The sequence below is a fragment of the Nycticebus coucang genome, chromosome 12, assembly GCF_027406575.1.
Source record: "Nycticebus coucang isolate mNycCou1 chromosome 12, mNycCou1.pri, whole genome shotgun sequence".
Taxonomy (NCBI): domain Eukaryota; kingdom Metazoa; phylum Chordata; class Mammalia; order Primates; family Lorisidae; genus Nycticebus; species Nycticebus coucang.
This window is the reverse complement of record NC_069791.1, coordinates 73,746,712-73,769,009: the sequence shown is the minus strand read 5'-3', so window position 1 is coordinate 73,769,009 and position 22,298 is coordinate 73,746,712. Positions and strand designations below refer to the sequence as shown.

Below are 22,298 nucleotides of genomic sequence, written 5' to 3'. Positions count from 1 at the left end.
TTTTTTTTTCAGATAGAGTCTCACTTTGTCACCCTGGGTAGAGTGCTGTAGCGTCATAGCTCACAGCAAACTCAACTCTTGGGCTCAGGCTATCCCCTTGCCTCAGCCTCCTAAGTTGCTGGGACTACAGACGTCCGCCACTACACCTGGCTAGTTTTTCTATTTTTAGTAGAGATGGGGGTCTTGGTTTTGCTCAGGCTGGTCTTGAACTAGTGAGCTCAGGCAATCCACCTGTTTCAGCCTCCCAAAGTGCTAGGATTACAGGCGTGAGCCACTGTGCCTGGGCTGCTTCTTTGGTTCTTGCTGGCCTGTGATGAGGCCAGGCTTCAGAACAGATGTTCAAGGTGCTGTGTGACTAGACCTTGCTATCTATTCCTCCAGACTGAGTCTTTCCACAGTTTCCACATCTTCATATTTCAAGGGGTCCTGAATCTCCAGGGGTTCCTGAGATGCATCATTCTACTCTGCCCTTGCAAGGCACAGTCAGCCCACCAAGGAGACAGGCCTAGGTTTTCCTATTTCATTCCATATCCCTGTTTCCCTGCTGTACCCACATCCTTTCCTCAGGCACCACATGTGCACTCACCCAGATGGGCTGGCCTAATCAGTCACTCTGTTCTGCACAGGAATCAAGTTATTTCTGCCCCATACCTTGGTTTGCTTTTGCTTCTAGAATTCCTTCCCAACTTCTGCTCCACCTGTCTAAATGCCCATCCCAGAAGCTACAGCCAAGTCTCACTGCCCCTCAAGTTCCCTTGGCAAATCTCCCTCCCTAATAGACCCAGCTTTCCTGAAATCCCACTTTGTGTCATGAGCTCTCCTTCCACGTATTAGTCTTGGCTTCCAACTGGCCTATATGAGGGTAAGAGTGAGGCTGTGCCATAGCCAGGGTGGCTTGGTTGATGGAGCATAGATTTTTGAATATAGCTGAACTGAGTTTGACTCAGAACGGAGTTGACTCAGGTTCTTTCCCTTGCTTCCTTGTTAGTGCTGGGAAAGTTACTTGATGTGGGGTGGGCCTAATCCTTTTTTCTCATCTTTTTATTTTAATTTTTATCTTTGTATTTTTTTAGAGACAGAGTCTTACTTTGTCACCCTCATTAGAGTGCTGTAGCATCATAGCTCACAGCAACCCCAAAACTTTGGGCTCAAGTGATTTTCTAGCCTCAGTTTCCCAAGTAGCTGGGACTACAGCCCCCCTCCCCCCAATGCCTGATTATTTTTTTTAGTGACAGGATCTCACTCTTGCACAGGCTGGTCTCAAACTCATGAGCTCAGGCAATCCACTTGCCTCAGCCTCACAGAGTGCTAGGATTACAGGTGTGAGCCACCATGGCTGGCCTTCCCATCTGTTTAAAACCAAAGTTGTGCTTGCTTTGGCAGCAGGTACAATAAATTGGAATAATATAGAGAAGGTTAGCATTAAAATTATTTAAAATTTTAGGCTTGGAGCCCGTAGCACAGTGGTTACTGCGCCAGGCACATATACCGAGACTGACGAGTTCGAACCCGGCCTGGGCCACCTAAACAACAAGGACAACTGCAACAAAAAATAGCCAGGTGTTGTGGTGGGTGCCTGTAGTCCCAGCTACTTGGGAGGCTGAGGCAAGAGAATCGCTTAAGCCCAAGAGTTTGAGGTTGCTGTGAGCTGTGACACCGTGGCACTCTACCGAGAGTGACATAGTGAGATTCTGTCTCAAAAAAAAAATTACTTAAAATTTTAAAAATAGGGGTGGCGTCTGTGGCTCAGTGAGTAGGGTGCCGGCCCCATATACAGAGGGTGGTGGATTCGAACCTGGCCTCGGTCAAACTGCAACAGAAAATGGCTGGGCATTGTGGAAGGTGCTTGTAGTCCCAGCTACCTGGGAGGCTGAGGCAAGAGAATCGCCTAAGCCCAGGAGTTGGAGTTTGCTGTGAACTGTGACACCATGGCATTCTACTGAGGGTGATAAAGTGAGACTCTGTCTCAAAAAATAAAAAAATAAAAATTTAAAAATAAAATTAAGTAAATAAAAATTAAAGTTATTTTATAACATGGCCTATCTTAAAGGCCATTAAAAGTATCCATGGAAATGGAAAAACTAGCCAGGTGTTGTGGCAGGTGCCTGTAGTCCCAGCTACTCGGAAGGCTGAGGCAAGGGAAGAGTATGAGATTGCTGTGAGCTATGATGCCATGGTATTCTACTAGGGCAACAAGGTGAGACTCTGTCTCAAGGAAAAAAAAAGGTATTGACTGAATGCAAGGATGTGAAATAATTTAGTAGGCTAGGTAGAGCAGTACAAAGAATGGCTGCTCCTGCCCACATGTGTAGATTGCAGTTGGCAGACCTACATCTGTCCCCAAGTTCACGCTTTACCTGTGCAACCTTGAGAAAGTCACTTAACTTTCTAGAGCATCAGTCTCTCTCCTTTTTTTTTTTTTTGTAGAGACAGAGTCTCACTTTATAGCCCTCGGTAGAGTGCCGTGGGATCACACAGCTCACAGCAACCTCCACCTCCTGGGCTTCAGCGATTCTCTTGCCTTAGCCTCCCAAGTAGCTGGGACTACAGGCGCCCACCACAACACCCGGCTATTTTTTGGTTGCAGTTCAGCCCGGGCCGGGTTTGAACCCGCCACCCTCGGTATATGGGGCCGGCGCCTTACCGACTGAGCCACAGGCGCCACCCAAGCATCAGTCTCTTAATCTGTGGGATGGGAATGTGAGAAGATTAAATGAAATGCAAAACTTGTGGATCAATAAATGTCACATGCAGAATGGTTGGTGAAAGGTGGTCTTGTTAATAACCTAACAGAGGAAAATACATGATTAACAGAAAGTAAAAGAAATAAACTTATAGCATGTAATTGCCCCTCTAAAGAGAAAACTCACAATGATCCCCTTTGTTTTAATTAAAACACCTGTGGCCTAACTTGTTACCTATAAGAATTCATTTTCTTGTCTCAGCACCTGTAGCTCAGCAGCTAGGGCACCAGCCACGTACATGGGAGCTGGCGGGTTAGAACCTAGCCTGGCCTGCCAAACAACAAAGACGACTACAACCAAAAAAAAAAAAAAAATTAGCCGGGCATTGTGGCAGGCGCCTGTAGTCCCAGCTGCTCGGGAGGCTGAGGCAAGAGAATCACCTAAGCCCAATAGCTGGAGGTTGCTGTGAGCTGTGATGCCACGGCACTCTACCGAGGATGACGAAGTGAGACTCTGTCTCTAAAAAAAAACCAAAAACCAAAAACCAAAAAAAAAAAAAACAGCTAGCCGTTCTTCCTCAATGGCCCAGCATTTTCTCCTTTCCTGCTTGTCATGGTTGCTCACTCTCTCTTCTCTTTCTTTCTTGGGAAAATAAACTTTGCACTTCTTTCTGTCCTAATCGCTGTGTGAGAATTCTTTCTCCAATCCCTATGCCTCTCCTCACTCCTCTGAACACCTAGTAAGTTTTCATCCTAACATCTGGTGAATGAAATCCTTCTTAAAAGTACAGGTTTGTTCTCTAGATGGTGGCTTATGGCTGGGCCTAAGTTCTAAACAGCTGAGTTGGGGAGGAAAAGTTGCAGGCTACTCTGGACACACCCCTTGCAGCCCTCCCCACCCACTGCCCACAGCTGAGTCAAAGCCAGTTCCCCTGCAAAGGACAAAAGGGAAGGAAATGAGGCCACTTCATTTGCTCTCTGACTGGATCTGTTTCCTCACCCAAGATTGCTGGTATGTCTGTCATCTAGCTTCCGTAGCAGCACTGTCCTCATAGGGTCACTTTAATGGCTGGAGAGGCTGGACTGTCAGGAGAGGTAGGCTCCCTGGAGGAAAGGGAATTGTTTGAGACTGCCATTTCCAACTCTAGTACTTCCCACTTGCTTGGGCTGCACACCTGGGTAGCCTATGGCAGCATACCCATTCTGAGAACATTCTTCAGCCACACTGATCTAACCCAAGTTCTATCAATTAGTCTTCCAGAATATCTCCTTTTTTGAGAAAGTGTAATAAGTTCTTCAGATTATATCAATGTCAAATTCTTACTTTTTAATTGTACTATCTTTATGCAAGATGTTACTATTGGGGGAAATAGCAGAAAGGCCCAGGGAACCTCCCTGTTTTTTTCAACTGCTTGTGATTCTATAATTATTCCAAAATCAAGTTTTGTTTAAAAATCCGCTTTCAACTTCCTTTCCACTCGCCAATCCATTATCATCTCCCTCTCAGATCCTTGCAGCCACTTCTGGTCATCTGTTTGGCTTTGGTCCACGTAGAATCTCAGACGTAGATTTTGCCCCATTCCACTCTGTAATCACTAGTCTGTTGGATAGAGTGAGCCAGTAGTGCTCAAGGCCCTTCAGACCCTTCCCACTTTATCTACCATTTCCTTTTATCATGTTCATGCTCTGCACCTCCCTCTGGATTTTTGCGGAGGCCACCGCACCCCAGTGCCTGGACTACTCTTCCCCTTTCCATCAACAACTAAAGCCCATCTGAATGTCACCTGATGCTAACGCTTTTCCACCGGTTAAATGGGAACAATAATCCCCGTCCTGCCTCCGTAAAAGAATCCAGTGTGATACTGGCTGGAAAAACGCCTTTATAAACGATTATTAGTAAATTCTTCGAAGAGAGGCAGGAGCAAGGGGAGCAGATCGCGTCCCCCACAACCACGTCAACAAACCCTCAACGGCGGGCGCCGTGGCTCACGCCTGTAATCCTAGCACTCTGGGAGGCCGAGGCGGATGGATTGCTTGAGGTCATGAGTTCGAGACCTGCCTGAGCATGAGCGAGACCCCCGTCTCTAAAACTAGCCGGGCGTTGTGGTGGGCGCCGGTAGTCCCAGCTACTCCGGAGGCTGAGGCAAGAGAATCACTTAAGCCCAAGAGTTTGAGGTTGCTGTGAGCTGCTACGCCAGAGAACTCTACCGAGGGCGGCAAAGTGAGACTCGGTCTCAAAAAAAAAAAACCCTCAACGGCCAGACCGCGCCCCTAGAGGAGCGCCAAAGGTCAGACCCCGCCTCTCAAGACGCCCTAACGGCCGGACCCCGCCCCTCGAGGGTCTCCAACGACCAGGCCCCGCCCCTCGAAGAGACCCAACGGTCAGACCCCGCCCCCGATGCGTGCGCGGCACCGCGGGGACGTGCGGACACCCGCGGAGTTAGCGGCTGAGGTGGCAGTGGTTACGCCAACATGGAGCTGCCTCAGATGCCGGAGCTGATGGGTTTTTCGCTGTTGCTCGGGCTGCTGGCCCTGATGGCGACGGCGGCAGTAGCGCGGGGGTGGCTGCACGCTGAGGAAGAGAGGCGCAGCCAGTCCGCCCGTAAGTGGGTCCGGAGCAAGCAGGGGCGACCGGCGGGGACCTCGCACCCGGCTTCCGCGTGGTCTTGGGTCCGCGGCTGGTGAGGGCCAGGGCTCCCAGGGCCTCAGTTTCTCCTCTTGTGAAATGAGCGTCGCTTCCAGAGACTAGGTGCCGCTTCGCGGGGCTGTCGCACCCCTTGGCAGGACTCTTCAGAACCTGAGTCGCGCGCTGCGGCTTTTGCAGTGGCCGAGTCCAAGCCGCTTTCCCTCTGATCCCCCCCCACTGCTGCCGCGGGTTTCGGTGAGAGCGTTGTAGACTCTTAAAAGTGCTACATGTTCTTGGTTTTAGAAAAAGCACTCTCGGACTAGTTCTGCAGCATACATCGACGTTTATTGAGTACTTTTTATCCTGTAATAAGTACCCCTTTATGGTCTTTTCCTTTAAGGAGTCCAGTAAGGGAGAAATAACATCAAAAATGTAAACCCGGGCGGCTCCTGTGGCTCAGTTGAGTAGGGTGCTGGCCCCATATACCGAGCGTGGCGGGTTCAAACCCGGCCCCGGTCAAATTGCAACAAAAAAGCTGGGCGTTGTGGCGAGCGCCTGTAGTCTCAGCTACTTCGGAGGCTGAGGCAAGAGACTTGCCTAAGCCCAAGAGATGGAGGTTGCTGTGAGCTGTGGCACTACAGCACTCTATCGAGGGCGACAAAGTAAGACTGTCTATCTAAAAAAAAAATCCGTGGGCCGAGTGTGGTGGCTCACCCCTGTACTCCTAGCGCTCTGGGAGGTAGCAAGACCAGCCTCAGCAACAGAGATACCCCTCTACTAAAAACAGAAAAGCAAGCTGGGCATTGTGGTCGCCTATAGTCCCAGCTACTTGGGAAGCTGAGGCAAGAGGATCATTTGAGCCCAAGAGTTTGAGGTTGCTGTGTGCTATGACCCACTTTTGCCTGGGCAGTCTCAAAAATAAGAAAAAGAGGTTCGGCTCCTGTAGCACAGTGGTAACTGCGCTAGCCACATACACCAAGGCTGGCGGGTTTGAACCCATCCTGGGCCAGCTATAAATAATGACAACTGCAATAAAAAAAAGCCGGGTGTTAGCCCGGCGTTGTGGCGGGCGCCTGTAGTCCCAGCTACTCGGGAGGCTGAGGCAAGAGAATTGCTTAAGCCCAGGAGTTGGAGGTTGCTGTGAGCTGTGTGAGGCCACGGCACTCTACCGAGGGCCATAAAGTGAGACTCTGTCTCTACAAAAAAAAAAAAAAAAAAAGCCGGGTGTTATGGCCGGCGCCTGTAGTCCCAGCTACTTGGGAGGCAGAGGCAAGAGAATTGCTTAAGCCCAAGAGTTTAAGGTTTCTGTGAGCTGTGTGCCCACTTTACAGAGGGCAACATAGTGAGACTGTCTCAAAAAAAAAAAAAAGAAGAAGAAAAAGGAAAATGTAGGGCAGCGCCTGTGGCTCAAAGAAGTAGGGTGCCGGCCCCATATGCCAGAGGTGGCAGGTTCAAACTCAGCCCCTGCCAAAACTGCCAAAAAAAAAAGAGAAAACGTAAAACTGTGGATTATGAACATCTAAAAATGGAAGGGAAAATCGTATAATAAGTTTCATAGAAGTAGTCAACACTAGAAACAGGAGATGGTGTGGGGTCTGGAAGGAGGGTTGTGTAAGAAGCATTTGCAAGGAGGCCGAAGAAGACAGTCCTGCCAATGGCAGTACTCAGGAAGGCAAGAAGTCTCCAAACAGCATTTAATATGATTTAAGTGTGAGAGGGGAGCTGGTTAGACTAGCTTGGAGAGTAAGCAGTGGCCAGATTGTGGCCATCTTTCTATGTGGGCCTCAGGAGTTTTTTTGTTGTTGTTGTTGTTTTTTTTTTCTCTGTAGGAATTGGGGATAGGGGAACTTGGTCCCTAAGTTGGACCAGCTTGGTCACTAGCCTAATTCTGAAATAAGATATTTTATACATAAGTGGTGCCATCCCTGGCACAGGGCTCAGTATATGTTGACTTCCTCTTATTCTTGAGTTCTGCCTGGAACTCCCTTGAACCTTTAATGCTTGTGTTTGGTACTCTTGGTAGTCACTTTGCATGTATTATCTCTTCCAAGCCCTCTCAACCTGCTGTGTACCCAGCCAGCTGTATCTGTCCAGAGTATGCCTTTTTCAGTTTGCATTAAGGTGCTCTTTGGACTTAACATAAGCAGCTTCCTCAATATCAGTCATTGGTAGAGACAGAATCTAAACCTTGGTCTGATTCCAAATCCTGTTTTTGCCTACATCATACTTTTTCTCTTTTCCTGAGGATAAGAGTCATATCTAGTTCTCTTGCTGTACTCAATGCCTGACCAATCATAGGTGGCCAGTGTTTATGAGTGAATGAATGAATGACATGCCCTTCTTATAGGTCAAAAAGCAAATGGATTTCCACTTAGCAAATCATTGGGAGCCAAGAAGCAGAAACAGCATCAGCGGATTCGCAAGGAGAAGCCTCAACAACACAACTTCACTCACTGCCTCCTGGCTGCAGCACTGAAGGTACGTGGTGTGCCTAATGCACAATATGCATACATAGAGACTCACCACTCCCAGACTTTTCCTTTGTAGTACTCTGTGCATATTATAGACCTCTGCATATGGTCATGATCAATGAGGATGCCCTAGCTCATCCCTTTTCATCCCAGCCTATCCTCAGCTTGCTCTTAATCCAGGCAAGAGGCCCCAGAGTCATGGTTCCAGGTTTGGCTTCTCCATCAGCTTGTGGGGTCCTGTTCACACTTCCTGTAACCCTTTTCCCAGAGCCACAGTGGGAACGTATCTTGCATGGACTTTAGCAGCAATGGCAAGTACCTGGCCAGCTGTGCAGATGATCGCACTGTCCGCATCTGGAGCACCAAGGACTTTCTACAGCGGGAACATCGCAGTATGAGAGCCAATGTGGAGCTGGACCACGCCACCTTGGTGCGCTTCAGCCCTGACTGCAGGTGGGACAGGATGGAGCCTCAGGTTTGCCTGAGAAGCCCAGCTCCAGGCTTATGGCATTTCCATATCTGGTTTAGGATAGTGAAGAGAGACCCAGGGTTTCCCTTAGGGTGGCAGAAAGAGTATCAGGAGTACTGCCTGGGGCTCTCTGGAGGGCTGTGCTGGTACACAGCAAGGAAATAGAGGGAACAACCTCTTATTCAAGAAATACCACAGCCTGGCTTCTGGTTAAATCTTGGAAGCGATCTTGGAGTTTCTAAAGGAGCCAAAACCATTAGAATCCTACCTTTTTTTTTTTTTTGAGATAGAGTCTCAATCTGTCGCCCTGTTGCATCACAGCTCACAGCAACTTCAAACTCCTGGGTTCAACTAATCTTTTTCCTCAGCCTCCCGAGTAGCTGGAACTACAGGTGCCCACCACAACACCCAGTTAGTTTTTCTATTTTTAGTAGAGATGGGGTCTTGCTCTAGCTCAGGCTGGTCTTGAACTCCTGAGCTCAGGCAATCCACTTGCCTCAGAGTCCTAGGATTATAGGAGTGAGCCACCTGCTGGGCCAAATGAATTCTGTCTTTCCAGGAGGCTTGCAAGATTTTGAACCAAGATTTTGAAGTTGTAAGGCTAAACTGTAGGGTATATGGGGGGATCTTGATTTTTTTTTAATTAATTAATTAATTTATTTATTTATTTTTGGAGAGACAGAGTCTCACTTTATCACCCTCTGTAGAGTGCCGTGGTGTCACACAGCTCACAGTAACCTCCAACTCCTGGGCTTAGGCGATTCTCTTGCCTCAGGCTCCCAAGTAGCTGGGACTACAGGCGCCCGCACAATGCCCAGCTATTTTTTTGTTGCAGTTTGGCCGGGGCTGGGTTTGAACCCACCACCCTCCGTATATGGGGCTGGCACCCTACCCACTGAGCCACAGGTGCCGCCCGGGGGGATCTTGATTTTTTTTTTTTTTTTGTAGAGACAGAGTCTCACTTTACCGCCCTCGGTAGAATGCCATGACGTTACAGGACTCACAGCAACCTCCCATCTGCTGGGCTTACGCGATTTTCCTGCCTCAGCCTACCAAGCAGCTGGGACTACAGGCACCCGCCACAATGCCCGGCTATTTTTTTTTGTTGTTGTGGTTTGGCCAGGGCTGGGTTTGAACCCACCACCCTTGGTATATGGGGCCGGCACCCTACTCACTGAACCACAGGCACCGCCAGGGGGGAATCTTAATTTTTCTCGGAACCCAGCACAGGACTTGGAACACATAGGGCTTAGGCGGTGCCTGTGGCTCAGTGAGTAGGGCGCTGGCCCCATATACCAAGGGTGGTAGGTTTGAACCAACCCCCGGGCAAACTGCAACAAAAAAATAGCCGGGTGTTGTGGTGAGCACCTGTGGTCCCAGCTACTCAGGAGGCTGAGGCAAGAGAATTGCCTAAGCTTAAGAGCTGGAGGTTGCTGGGAGCTGTGACATCATGGCACTCTACCGAGGGCAACAGAGTAAGACTTTGTCTCTAAAAAAAAAAGGACACATAGGCCTTAATGTCCAGATGAAGGAGTGATTTGTTTGCTACCTGTCTCTAGAGCCTTCATTGTCTGGCTGGCCAGTGGGGAAACCATCCGTGTCTTCAAAATGACCAAGCGAGAAGATGGGGGCTATACCTTTACAGCCACCCCAGAGGATTTCCCTAAAAAACACAAGGCACCTGTTATCAACATTGGCATTGCTAGCACAGGTAAGCAGCTTTCAGAGGGTAGAGCTTGCCCAAGACATAAATAGTCCAATTATATTTCTTGAATGAGTTGATGGTGCCTGAGAGATTTGTTCAGCCTCAGTGTGACGATGACTATAGAGTTCCAGAAACCACACCAAGTTCCTGGGGAGGCAAGGAAGAGCTGCAGCCTTCAACAAAGTTCTTATCTGTGGCAACCCTTGGACTAGGAGGGAAGCATAGAAACTTTGGGCAGCAGAGACCTTCTAAGTATTTCTTTGGAGAGTGGCAATTGGTCAGGTCATTGCCTTCGGTTCACATCACTCCCTGTCCCCTCAGGGAAGTTCATCATGACTGTCTCCAGTGACACCACTATTCTCATCTGGAATCTGAAAGGTCAGGTGCTATCTACCATCAACACAAACCAGATGAGCAATACACATGCTGCTATATCCCCTTGTAGCAGGTGAGGAAGGAGGGGGTTTGGCATGTGGGATGGGGAGAGGGGCGTGGGGGCAGACAAAGAACAGACAGACAGCTTCACAGAGTGGAAAGAGAGAACACGGTAGAGTCAGGAGCCCTGGATTTAAGTCTCAGCTCTCCTACTTGTAGCAATGGAATTTCATGCACGCCATCCCCAATTTTTAGTTGCTGTTTCTTCATCTGTAATTTGTTTTTGTTTGTTTTAGAGACTGGAGTCTTACTGTGCTGCCCAGGCTATGGCTATTCACAGACACACTATAGCCTTGAACTCTTGGGCTCAAAGGATCCTCCTACCTCAGCCTCCAGAGTACCTGGGACTACAGGTGCCCACCACCAAGCCTGGCTCTTCATCTATAGTTTTTAAAAAGTGGGGCCAGGCATAGTGGTTCACTCCTATAATCCTAGCTCTCTGGGAGACCAAAGCAGGTAGATTGCTTCAGTTTAGGAGTTCAAGACCAGCCTGAGCAAGACCAAGATCCTGTCTTTACTAAAAAAAAAAATAGAAAAACTAGTCAGGCATAGTGGCAGGTGCCTGTATCCCAGCTACTCAGGAGGCTGAGGCAAGAGGATCTCTTGAGCCCAAGAGTTTGAGGTTACTGTGAGCTATGATGACGCCATAGCATTCTACCCAGGGTGACAGAGTAAGACTCTGACTCAAAGAAAAAAAAAAAAAAAGTTGGGGCCAGGAATACAACGAATCTTAGAACAAGGCTATAAGGATAAACTGAGTTCACATATATAAAGGAATTAGTATTATTTTTTATTTATTTTTTTGTTTTTGTTGAGACAGGGTCCCACCCTATGCCCCTGAGCAGAGTGCAGTGGGCATGGTAGCTCACCACAACCTCAGATTCGGGCTGCTGGCACCCCGCTGCCTCAGCCTCCGGAAGCCGCTGGGATTACAGGCGCTTGCCGCTGCGCCTGGCTGGGTTTTTCCATTTTTTTCATGAGTCGGGGTCTCACTGTCGCTCAGGCGAGTCTCGAATTCCTGAGCTCAAGCAATTCTCCCTCCTCAGCCTCCCACAGTGCTGGGATTACAGGCGTGAGCCACCGCGCCCAGCTATTTTTATTTTTTTGAGACAGTCTCTCTTTGTAGCCCTCGATAGAGTGCTGTGGCATCGCAGCTCACAGCAACCTCAAACTCTTGGGCTTAAACGATTGATTCTCTTGCCTCAGCCTCCAGAATAGCTGGGATGACAGGCACCCAGCTATTTTTAGAGAGGAGGTCTTGCTCTGGCCCAGACTGGTCTCGAACCTGCGAGCTCAGGCAATCCACTCACCTCGGCCTCCCAAGTACTGGGATTATAGGTGTGAGCCACCGCGCCCAGCCCAGGAATGTTTTTTTTTTTCGTAGAGACAGAGTCTCACTTTATGGTTCTCTGTAGAGTGCCGTGGCATCACACAGTTCACAGCAACCTCCAACTCCTGGGCTTAAGCGATTCTCTTGCCTCAGCCTCCAGAGTAGCTGAGACTACAGGCACCCTCCACAACACCCATCTAGTTTTTTGTTGCAGTTTGGCCAGGGCCTGGTTTGAACCCTCCACCCTCCATATATGGGGCCGGCGCCTTACTGACTGAGCCATAGGCGCCACCCGGAATGTTTTTTTTTTTTTAGATAACGTCTTGCTCTGTTGCCTGGGCTAGAGTGTGGTAATGACATTATAGCTTACTGCAATCTCAAACTCCTGGGCTCAAGCAGTCCTCCTGCCTCAGCCTCTCAAAATGCTGGGGTTACAGGCATGAACCACAGTGTCTAGCCTGAAAACACTTTTTAAAGGATCAGTGTTATTCAGATATGAGATTATTAACTTTGACAGGAAAGAGATGTAGGGGGATTGCAGGAACAGGATACTCTTAACATTAAGTTTTAAAGGAACTTGTGTTGAATGGCAGGTTTGTGGCCTCATGTGGCTTCACCCCGGATGTGAAGGTTTGGGAAGTCTGCTTTGGGAAGAAGGGGGACTTCCAGGAAGTTGTGCGAGCCTTTGAACTGAAGGGCCACTCTGCAGCTGTCTACTCCTTTGCTTTCTCCAGTGACTCCCGGAGGTGAGTGAATCTACTCTGATGTCTTTTTTTTTTTTTTTGTGGTTTTTGGCCGGGGCTGGGTTTGAACCCGCCTCCTCTGGCATATGGGACCGGCACCCTACTCCTTTAGCCACAGGCGCCACCCCTACTCTGATGTCTTAACAGTGACGCTTGGGGCCTCTCTTGGCAAGCAGGCTCCTTCTCCATCTGTGCTATAGCTCTGAAGTGGGTGGGGTGCCTGACCTCAGTAGGAAGTAGACTTGGGTTCTTAGCTGGAGCCCCTTGAGCTGTCCCAATATGCTCCCCACCAGGGTGAATTGGGGCTTGAACTGTGATTTTCCATGCTACAGGATGGCCTCTATCTCCAAGGATGGTACATGGAAACTATGGGACATAGATGTGGAATACAAGAAACAGCAGGATCCCTACTTGCTGAGGACAGGCCACTTTGATGAGGCAGGCACCATGCTGTGCCACCTAGCACTCTCCCCTGATGCCCAGGTCTTAGCCTTGGCCATTGGCAGCAGTATTCATGTCTATAATACCCGGCGGGGTGAGAAGGAGGAATGCTTTGAGCGGGTCCATGGGGAGCGTATCACCGACTTATCCTTTGACATCACTGGCCGATTTCTGGCCTCCTGTGGCGACCGGGCAGTACGGATCTTCCACAATACCCCTGGGCACCGGGCAGTGGTGGAGGAAATGCAGAGCCACCTGAAGCGGGCCTCCAATGACAGCACCCGCCAGAGGCTACAGCAGCAGATAACACAGGCCCAGGAGGCCCTGAAGAGCCTAACTACCCTGAAGAAATGACTCTGGGAAGGCATGACAGGAGGGATTGGTTACTTGCTCCCCCCATTGCTGCTACTTGTCTTTCCCAGGTACTTCCAGCTGGAAAGGAGTCACCTTATTTTCTTTTTGGCGGCCCCTCTCTTTTTCCCATTGAAACTGCTTTTACTTACTTAGTTCCCTCTCTCTCTCTTCTTGCTGGTTGTGACTCCTCCCAGACTGCTAAGGTGCTGCTTTTTTCCTGGGCCCAAGGGGTGGAATCTGCTCACCCAGAACCCAGGAGAGTGGTAGAGAAAAGAGAGAACATAGTTTTCGACCTTGTGGTGACTACCCTGAGGCCTTAAAAGTTTATAAGTATGGAGGCAAAACCAAGGGAACACCTAGATTATTAAGCAATTTTACAAGGATGGGTAATTTGGGGTATCTTCTAATTACAGCACTGTGGTTTGGGGTCAGGGGAATGCTAGTTTTAATCTACTCAAGGCTCCTAACTCCATTAAAAAAGTAAGTAAGAGATTTCATTCTGAGCCTCAGTTTTCTTATTTGTAAAATAGAGAATAATCCTGTGACCTCCTTGTAAAAAGGTGGGAAGCTAAGAGTATCAAGTCTCTAGTTTTGGAAGAACGGAAAAGGATAGTAATATTGTCCATTGTCATTAACTACTAGGTAAAAGTAGGAATCAGTGTAGTTTGAAACTAAATTAGAAAGAAAGAAATACATTCCTTGGGAAGGTGAAGTTTTGTGGGACTTGATCATAGGTTTTATATAGTTCCGCTTTAAGTTGTGTTGATGAATCATAGATTCCCAAGGTGGGGCTCCTCTTTTTCAGGAGGTTTTTCCTTTTCAAGGACACCTTTTTTTCAGTTTGTAAGATAGTTGAGGGCTAACTCTGTGCCCAGCACAGCACTAGGCCTGGAGATAAATATGAATATGACATGGTTTCTGCCATCAAAGATGGCTGGTGGAAGAGAGAGATCAGACACATCTGTTAAGTGCTTTCTGTTATTCATAGTTGCAGTAGACTGTTGTAAAAGTCAAAGCAAGAGAGGACTGAATCAGGACAGGCCATGGGTATCAAGTTGAAGGGATAGTTTTGATAAGAGATTAGGTGTTTGGAAGTTTGAATGTTGGAATTTGAGAACTGCATGGATGTGGGAAGTACAAGAATGAGGAATCTAGGGAGACTTGAGTCTGGGCAAAATTTTTTCTGAAAGTCTTATGAGTCTCACTAAAACTGGTACTTTCCCTTGTTCTCTCCAGCCTATAAATCAACAAGGCACAACCTTGGAGTTATCCTTCATTACTCCCCTTTCTCTGCCCCCCTCTGTCCCACCACTGCTGCTGCCATCCACTCATTAGAACATTTCTTTTGTCATGCTTCACATTACATTCCTACTCTGCTGCTTTTTGTCGCCATCTTTTCTGTTATCATCCTGGTCCCAGCTACTGTCACCTACCGGACCCACTATGATATCACTTCCTAATTGGTGTCCCTGCTTCTTCTGTTGCCTCATTAAATTACTTTTCTATGTAGCAGAATGAATTTTTTTGAAAATGTAAACCAGATCACATTATTCCCTAGTTAAAACTCTCCAAAGGCTTCCCATCACACGTGGGATAAAATCCAAAATTATTACCATGGCTTGCAAGGTCCTATGTAATATGGCTTCTTCTTCTGTGACCTTTTTACTACCATCACAACCACCCCAACATTGCTATACACTGAACAAGCCATTCTGTTTCCTCTGCTTGGAACTATTTTTCTCTTTTGTTGGCAGACTTGTCGTGTAAGTCATAATCCAGTTCTCGTTCGCAGTTTCACTTCAGAGAGAGATTCTTCCTGACTGCCCAATCTGAAGTAGCCCTTTCCACCAGTCATAATCATATTCATCACCATTAGCTTTTTAGGTTTATGTTACTTAGTGCTATGTGAAGTTATCTTATTTGGATATTTGTTTGCTTTAGGAGTTTCAGCTTAAACGCTTATGGAGATCAGTGGGTAATATAGTGTGTGAATTGGACCATGGTCATCTGGGTGTTAAGACAGTAGGAAATGGTGGGGACTGAGGGCTTTTGTCGTGGGTGTGGGATAGGAGATGGTTGCTACTTATTATTCAAGGAATCCAGCAGAAGTTGCCTGTTGTAGAAAAGCTAGAAGTTGGCAAATTTTTTTAAATTAAGCACCCTATAGACCAAATAAAACACTAATGTGGGCCAGATACCATCTCCATCTTTCATTAGCAGCTTCTTCCCACTGGAACGTGAGCTCCACAAGGGTAGACTCCTTGAATGTCTTACTCGCTCTGTGTTCTAAACACAGTACCTGAGACAGAGGAAGCACTCAATAAATGTTGAACTCAAACCAGGGGCAGTCAACAGAAATTTTGGTATCCTCTCTATGTATCTTTCCCTCACTCCCAGTCTCCACTGTGGTTTCATGTTCCTGTTAACAGACTTCTGACTGATAATGCTCTGTACATGAGTCCTGGTGAATATTTACCTTCTGATTGTCAGAAGAATGAGACTAAAAAGCTTTTTCTTTGCATGCCAGTTTTGAGAAGCAGCTCTGGCATTACTCCTATCATTTATCCAAGAGAGGAAATGACCATAATGTTGTTTCTAAAGTCATATCTTCAGTTTCAATTTCAGTGAGTTTATTGAATTGAGACCTATAGTGAAGCACAGTAGGTCACTTGACCTACCCCTCTGAGTTTGTTTCCTCATCTGTAAAATGGGAATAAATCCTGTTCTACCTACCTTGCAGTGTTGTATTTCTAAAAGGATGTGTGAAAACACTACAAAAGGTCATTATACAGACTTCTGAGGACAGACTGCTCCTCTCACTAATGATGAGGCCATTTCCCATGGAGAGAGAAGGTATCTGGCTATTAACATAGAGCAGAGGGCACCAAGTTTTATTTGATTGAAAATCCTTGTATGGAGGGCAGCGCCTGTGGCTCAAGGAGTAGGGCGCCAGTCCCATATGCTGGAGGTGGCAGGTTCAAACCCAGCCCCGGCCAAAAACCAAAAAAAAAAGAAAATCCTTGTATGGGCACCTCATATCCAATGTTACTTGGGTCTGAGTCTTCTGGGAAGATGTTCTTACAGGAAAAAAAAGTCCTTACTTGTGAAGGCAGCATTAATATTTTACAATTACTCTTTCAAATTCTGTGGGTTTGAAATTTTTCATAATAAAAAGTTGGGGAAATATTTGTCTTTTTATCATTTTTATTTTGAATCATTTATACCAAAAGGGGAAATATTTAAAAATGGGCTATTTATCGGGAGGCGCCTGTGGCTCAGTCGGTAGGGCGCCGGCCCCATATACTGAGGGTGGCGGGTTCAAACCCGGCCCCGGCCAAACTGCAACCAAAAAATAGCCGGGCGTTGTGGCGGGCGCCTGTAGTCCCAGCTACTTGGGAGGCTGAGGCAAGAGAATCGCTTAAGCCCAGGAGTTGGAGGTTGCTGTGAGTTGTGTGAGGCCACGGCACTCTACCGAGGGCCATAAAGTGAGACTCTGTCTCTACAAAAAGAAAAAAAAAAAATGGGCTATTTATCACCATTTTATTGGTCATCAAAACTGGGGGAAAGAATACAAAAGTGCAGAATTAAAGGCCTATTGATGGCATTTTGGTCAATTTTTATCAAAGTAATAAGAGTACTCATATTTAAAAATTATTCCATGCCAGGTGCAGTGGCTCCACCTGTAATCCCAGCACTTTGGGAGGCCAAAGTGGGAGGATCACTTGAGGCCAGGAGTTAAAAACCAGTCTAGGCAACATAGCAAGATCCTGTCCCTACAGAAAAATGTTGGGGTATTTTGTTTTGGGTTTGTTGGGGTTTTTTGGTTTTTTTGAGACGGAGTCTCACCTTGTTTACCTTGGTAGAGTGTCGTGGCCCCAGAAGCAGGCTTGAGTTTCTTTGGTCAGAGAATTCTGGGGTCCTGGGTAGCCAGGTTATGGGTCAGCAGTGATGGCTTCACAGGGTTGAGGGCATAGATTGGATGGCTTAATTTCCCTGGTCTTGTAAACTGCCTTATGGAGAGGAACATGGTGGGAGGAGGACAGGAGAGGTCCTTCAGGAGTCCTCTTGCCAGGTTGTTTTTGTTTGTTTGTTTGTTTGTTTGTTTGTTTTTGGAGACAGAGTCTCACTTTGTCACCCTTAGTAGAGTGCTGTAGAAGCACAGCTCACAGCAACCTCAAACTTTTGGGCTTAAGAGTTCTTGCCTTAGCCTCCCAAGTAGCTGGGACTACAGGCTCTCACCACAGCACCTGGCTATATTTTTAGAGACAGGATCTTGCTCTGGCTCAGTCTGGTCTTGAACCTGTGAGATCAGGAAATCCAACCGCCTCAGCTTCACAAGTATGCTAGGACACGCCCGGCATCTCCTGCGAGGTTTAAGGGTAGCACTGTTAACCTCTGTTAACCATACTTTTGTTTCTTTTTCATGAAGCTTTAAGCTCACTATACTGAACTCTGCTCAGCACATGAGAAATAAAATATGGTGACCAGGCGTGGTGGCTCATGCCTGTAATCCTAGCCAAGACGGGTGGATTGTCCAAACTTAGGAGTTTGAGTCCAGCCTGAGCAAGAGTGAGACCCCCATCTCTAAAAATTGCTGGCTGTTGTGTCGGATGCCTGTAGTCCCAGCTACTTGTATGCTGAGGCAAGAGGATCATTTGACCCCGGGAGTTTGAAGTTGCTGTGAGCTATGATGATACCACAGCACTCTACCCAGTGCAGAGTGAGACTCTGTCTCAAAAAAAAAAAAAGAAAATAGAGTCTGGGCACAGTGGCAAAGTGGTTAGGGCACTGGCCACATACACTGAGGCAGGTGGGTTTGAACCCGGCCCGGGCCTGCTAAACAACAATGACAACTGCAACAACAAAAATAGCCAGGCCTTGTGGCAGGTACCTGTAGTCCCAGCTACTTGGGAGGCTGAGGCAAGAGAATCTCTTAAGCCCAAGAGTTTGAGGTTGCTGTGAGCTGTGATGCCATGATACTCCACTGAGAGTGACAAGACTCTGTCTCCAAAAAGAAAAATAGAGTATTTCCTTGCGAGTGCCTGAAGGTTCCATCAGATGTGTCTTTGATTCTTCTAAAACATGTGGATGCAGTCCTAGATAGTTTTTCTTTTTTCTTTTTTCTTTTTCTTTTTTTTTTTTTTTTGAGACAGTCTCACTATGTCACCCTCGGTAGAGTGCTGTGTCGTCACAGCTCAAAGCAGCCTCCAACTCTTGGGCTTAAGCAATTCTCTTGCCTCAGCCTCCCAAGTAGCTGGGACTACAGGCGCCCGCCACAAAGCCCAGCTATTTTTTGTTGCAGTTGTCACTGTTGTTTATCTGGCCCTGGCCAGGTTTGAACCTGCCACCCTTAGTGTATCTGGCTGGCACTGTAACCACTGTGCTACAGGCACTGAGCCAGCCCTAGATATTTTCTTAACCATTATCTGTGGCCTGGTTGAATCCACCGGTTGTCCATTCTCACCTTTTAGTTCTTCCAGATATTCCACAGAGCAGCTGCAGCCAAGGTACCAGTATGGAAGCCATTCTCACCTTGATCATTCTTCTGTCACATCCCAGAATCAGTCTGACAGGTTAGGAAGGAAACCACAGGGAGCTGACACACCAGCTTTCTCTAATAAATGAATAGAACTTTTCTGTCATCCTGGGTGTTGTCAGTACAACAGGTAAATGTGGCTTTTCACACTTAAGTCTCAAACACTTGCTGGTAGTGTATGCTAGTTAATCGAGTTGGGATTTTTTTTTAAATCTCAGTCCAATAGCATATTGAATACCCCGTATTGCCCTCTAATCCTTACCTTTTTTTCCCCCTGTAATGACATCTTTCTGCCAGGGCTGAAACAGGTTTGATATCGATAGCCAACATACATGGGCTACTCATTTATCAATTCCATATTATAAATGGGAAAACTACAGCATTTTCCAGGTCACTTGGAGAGGTGCATAGCTGAGCAGTGATTCAGAGTCTGGGTCCAGCACTCATGTTCTTAGTGGTTCCTAAACAGTGGCAGGTGTCAGAATCACCTGAAGAACTAGGAATAAATACAAATGCCCAGGTTCATTAAGCCTGGACCTGTGCTCTTTAGTAGTGCAGGTGATCCTGGTGATTGCTGTACACACCATAGTTTGGGAGCCACTGTCTTATGCTATTCCACCTTGACTTTGAATATTACTAATAAGCAACTGCCCTGGCTCAGTTTCCATAGCATTGTGATTACGGTGCCAGCCACATACACCAAGGCTGGCGGGTTTTAATCCGGCCCAGGCCAGCTAAAACAACAATGACAACTACAACAAAAAATAGACGGGCATTGTGGCGGCGCCTGTAGTCCCAGCTACTTGGGAGGCTGAGGCAAGAGAATCACTTGAGCCCCATAGTTTGAGGTTGCTATGAGCTATGACGCCATGGCACTCTACCGAGGGTGACATAGTAAGATTCTGTCTCAAAAAATACATAAATAAGCTACTGCCCTACCTAGGGTGTATTCTTACAGGTGTTTGCTTGCTTTTTGCCCAGTGGAAGAGCAATCCAGGGACCCTCAGGAGGGATATGCCATTCCCTGCTTGGCACCAAGAAATCTGCCAGCTCTTGGCTGTGATCACATGGGCCATCACACCAGCTCTCTCAGGAGTTCCTCCTTGCCTTCCCCCATTACCTCAGACAAACTTACTGGCTCCTCAATGCTATCACAAACCTTTTCTGTTTTGAGACAGGATCTCTTGTCACTGATGCTGGACTGCTTCTGCACAATCATAGTTCACTGCAGCTTCAAACTCCTTGGCTGAGGCGATCCTCTGCCCCACCCTCAGACTAGCTAGAACTACAGGAATGCACCACCATACCCAGCTAATTTTAAAAACTTTTTTGTAGAGCTAGGGTCTTTGTCTGTTACCCAGGCTGGTCTCAAACTGCTGGCCTCAAGCAATTCCTCCACTTCAGCTGGGATTACAGGTGTGAGCCATCGAGCTGGGCCATTTGCTTTCTTTTTTTTCTTTTTTGAAACAGTCTCAAACTGTTGCCCTGGGTAGAGTGCCGTGGTTCAGAGCTCACAGCAACCTCCAACTCTTGGGCTCAAGCAATCCTGTAGCCTCAGTTTTTCTGTTTTAGTAGACATAGGGTCTTGTTTTTGCTCAGGCTGGTCTCGAACTGGTGAGCTTAAGCTGTCCACCTACCTTGGCATCCCAGAGTGCTAGGATTGCAGATATGAGCCACGATGCCAGGCCCAGCTGGGCCATTTTCTTTCTTTCCTTTCTTTCTTTTCGTTCTTTCCTTTTTTTTTTTTTTTTTTTGAGACAGAGTCTCACTTTGTTACCCTTAGTAGAGTGCTGAGGTGTCATAGCTCACAGCAACCTCAAACTCTTGGGCTCAAGTGATTCTCTTGCCTCAGCCTCCCAAGTAGCTGGGACTATAGGCTCCCATCACAACGCCTGGCTATTTCTAGAGACGAGGTCTTCCTCTGGCTCAGGCTGGTCTTAAACCTGTGAGTTCAGGCCATCCACCTGCCTAGGCCTCCCAAGTGCTGGGATTACAGGTGTGTGAGCCACCATGCTGGCCTTTTCCTTTCTTTTTTCTTTTTTTTGAGATAGAGTCTCACTTTGTTACCCTTATTAGAGGGCTGTGGTGTCATAGCTCAGAGCAACCTCAAACTCTTGGGCTCAAGTAATCCCTTTGCCTCAGGCTCCTGAATAGCTGGGACCACAAGTGCTGGCCACAACATACAGCTTTTTTTTAGAGACGGAGGTCTCGCTCTTGCTCAGGCTGGTCTCAAACTCATGAGCTCAGGTAATCCAACCACCTCTGCCTCCCAGAGTGCTAGGATTACAGGTATAAGCCACCATGCCCAGCCTTCTGCTGGACCATTTTATTTTTCTTTTTTCAAGAGACAGAGTCTTACTTTATCACCCTCAGTAGAGTGCTCTGGTATCACAGCTCACAGCAACCTCCAACTCCTGGGCTTAGGCCATTCTCTTGCCTCAGCCTCCCAAGTAGCTGGGACTACAGGTACCTGCCACGATGCCTGGCTGTTTTTTTGTTGCAGTTTGGCTCGGCCGGGTTTAAACCTGCCACCCTCGGTATATGGAGCCAATGCCCTACCCACTGAGCCATAGGCACTGCCCTGCTGGGCCATTTTCACCAGTCTTTTTTTTGAGACAGAGTCTCACTTTGTCACCCTCCATAGAGTGGTGTAGCATCACAGCTCACAGAAACCTCAAACTCTTGGGCTTAAGTGATTCTCCTGCCTCAGCCTCTAGTAGCTGGGACTACAGGCATCTACCACAACACCAGGCTATTTCTTGGTTATAGTTGTCACTGTTGTTTGGCAGGCCTGGGCTGGATTCAAACCCACCAGCTCTGGTGTATGTGGCTGGCGCCCTAGCCGCTGAGCTATATTTTTACCACCGGACCATTTTTACCAGTCTTAACATACCTCCATCGCTGTACCACATTGTATCATTTCATCTGTGCTGTGATCAACTGGAGGGCAGGTGACATGTCAGACTAATTTCAGTATTCTTATAGCCTAACACCGGGTCAGGCAGCCAAATAAAAGAACTTGCATCTCCCTGGAATCTTCTCCAATTGCCCCAGGCCTGACAACCCCCGAGTGCCCACCTGGATGCTCATTCTGGACATTTGCCCTATTGCAGTGCCATTTCCAGAGCCTGATACAGAGACACTCCAGCCTTTTAACAGCTGGGTGGTTTGGGGTATGTCCTTTAAACTCCCAGGGCTTGAGTCTGCTATAAGATGAGGGCCAAAAATAAACTGGTTTGCAGGATTTGAAACACAGAGGACTCAGATTAAGATGATGGTGTCATTCTAACAGCCTGCCACTCTCCAGGGAGTCTTCCCTTCCTCCTCCTGGCAGCACCACTGTCATTCTGGCTACTCTCCTGGGAGGATTGCTAGCACCTACATCCAGCCCCTCAAGACAGAGCATCATGAAACCATCTCCTTTGTTTGCAGTGATTACTTGAAGCTCTGGATGAGTGTCTGATAACTACAGCTACTCAGTAAAGTCACGTTTCAGAGACTAACA

General features: G+C 47.5%; 1 protein-coding gene across 2 annotated transcripts; it reads left to right on the top strand.

Moving 5' to 3' along the window:
* Window positions 1-5,025: 5,025 nt before the first annotated feature.
* TBL2 (transducin beta like 2) lies at window positions 5,026-16,491 on the top strand. Of its 2 annotated transcripts, XM_053556205.1 has the most exons (7): window positions 5,026-5,285; window positions 7,657-7,787; window positions 8,049-8,233; window positions 9,809-9,960; window positions 10,276-10,402; window positions 12,313-12,465; window positions 12,795-16,490. In XM_053556205.1, exons 1-7 carry the CDS (start codon window positions 5,156-5,158, stop codon window positions 13,255-13,257), a joined length of 1,341 nt encoding a protein of 446 aa, XP_053412180.1. In that variant the 5' UTR covers window positions 5,026-5,155; the 3' UTR covers window positions 13,258-16,490. The 2 variants fall into 2 exon arrangements, with proteins under 2 accessions (XP_053412180.1, XP_053412181.1); XM_053556206.1 differs by lacking the exons at window positions 5,026-5,285; window positions 7,657-7,787 and having other exon boundaries at window positions 8,114-8,210; window positions 12,795-16,491.
* Window positions 16,492-22,298: the final 5,807 nt, after the last annotated feature.

Excerpts from the sequence above, each read along its gene's own strand:
- TBL2 (XM_053556205.1), top strand. The coding sequence starts at position 5,156 with ATGGAGCTGCCTCAGATGCCGGAGCTGATGGGTTTTTCGCTGTTGCTC. Across the intron at positions 5,286-7,656 it reads GAGGCGCAGCCAGTCCGCCC|GTCAAAAAGCAAATGGATTT; the intron begins GTAAGTGGGTCC and ends CCCTTCTTATAG. Across the intron at positions 8,234-9,808 it reads CGCTTCAGCCCTGACTGCAG|AGCCTTCATTGTCTGGCTGG; the intron begins GTGGGACAGGAT and ends ACCTGTCTCTAG.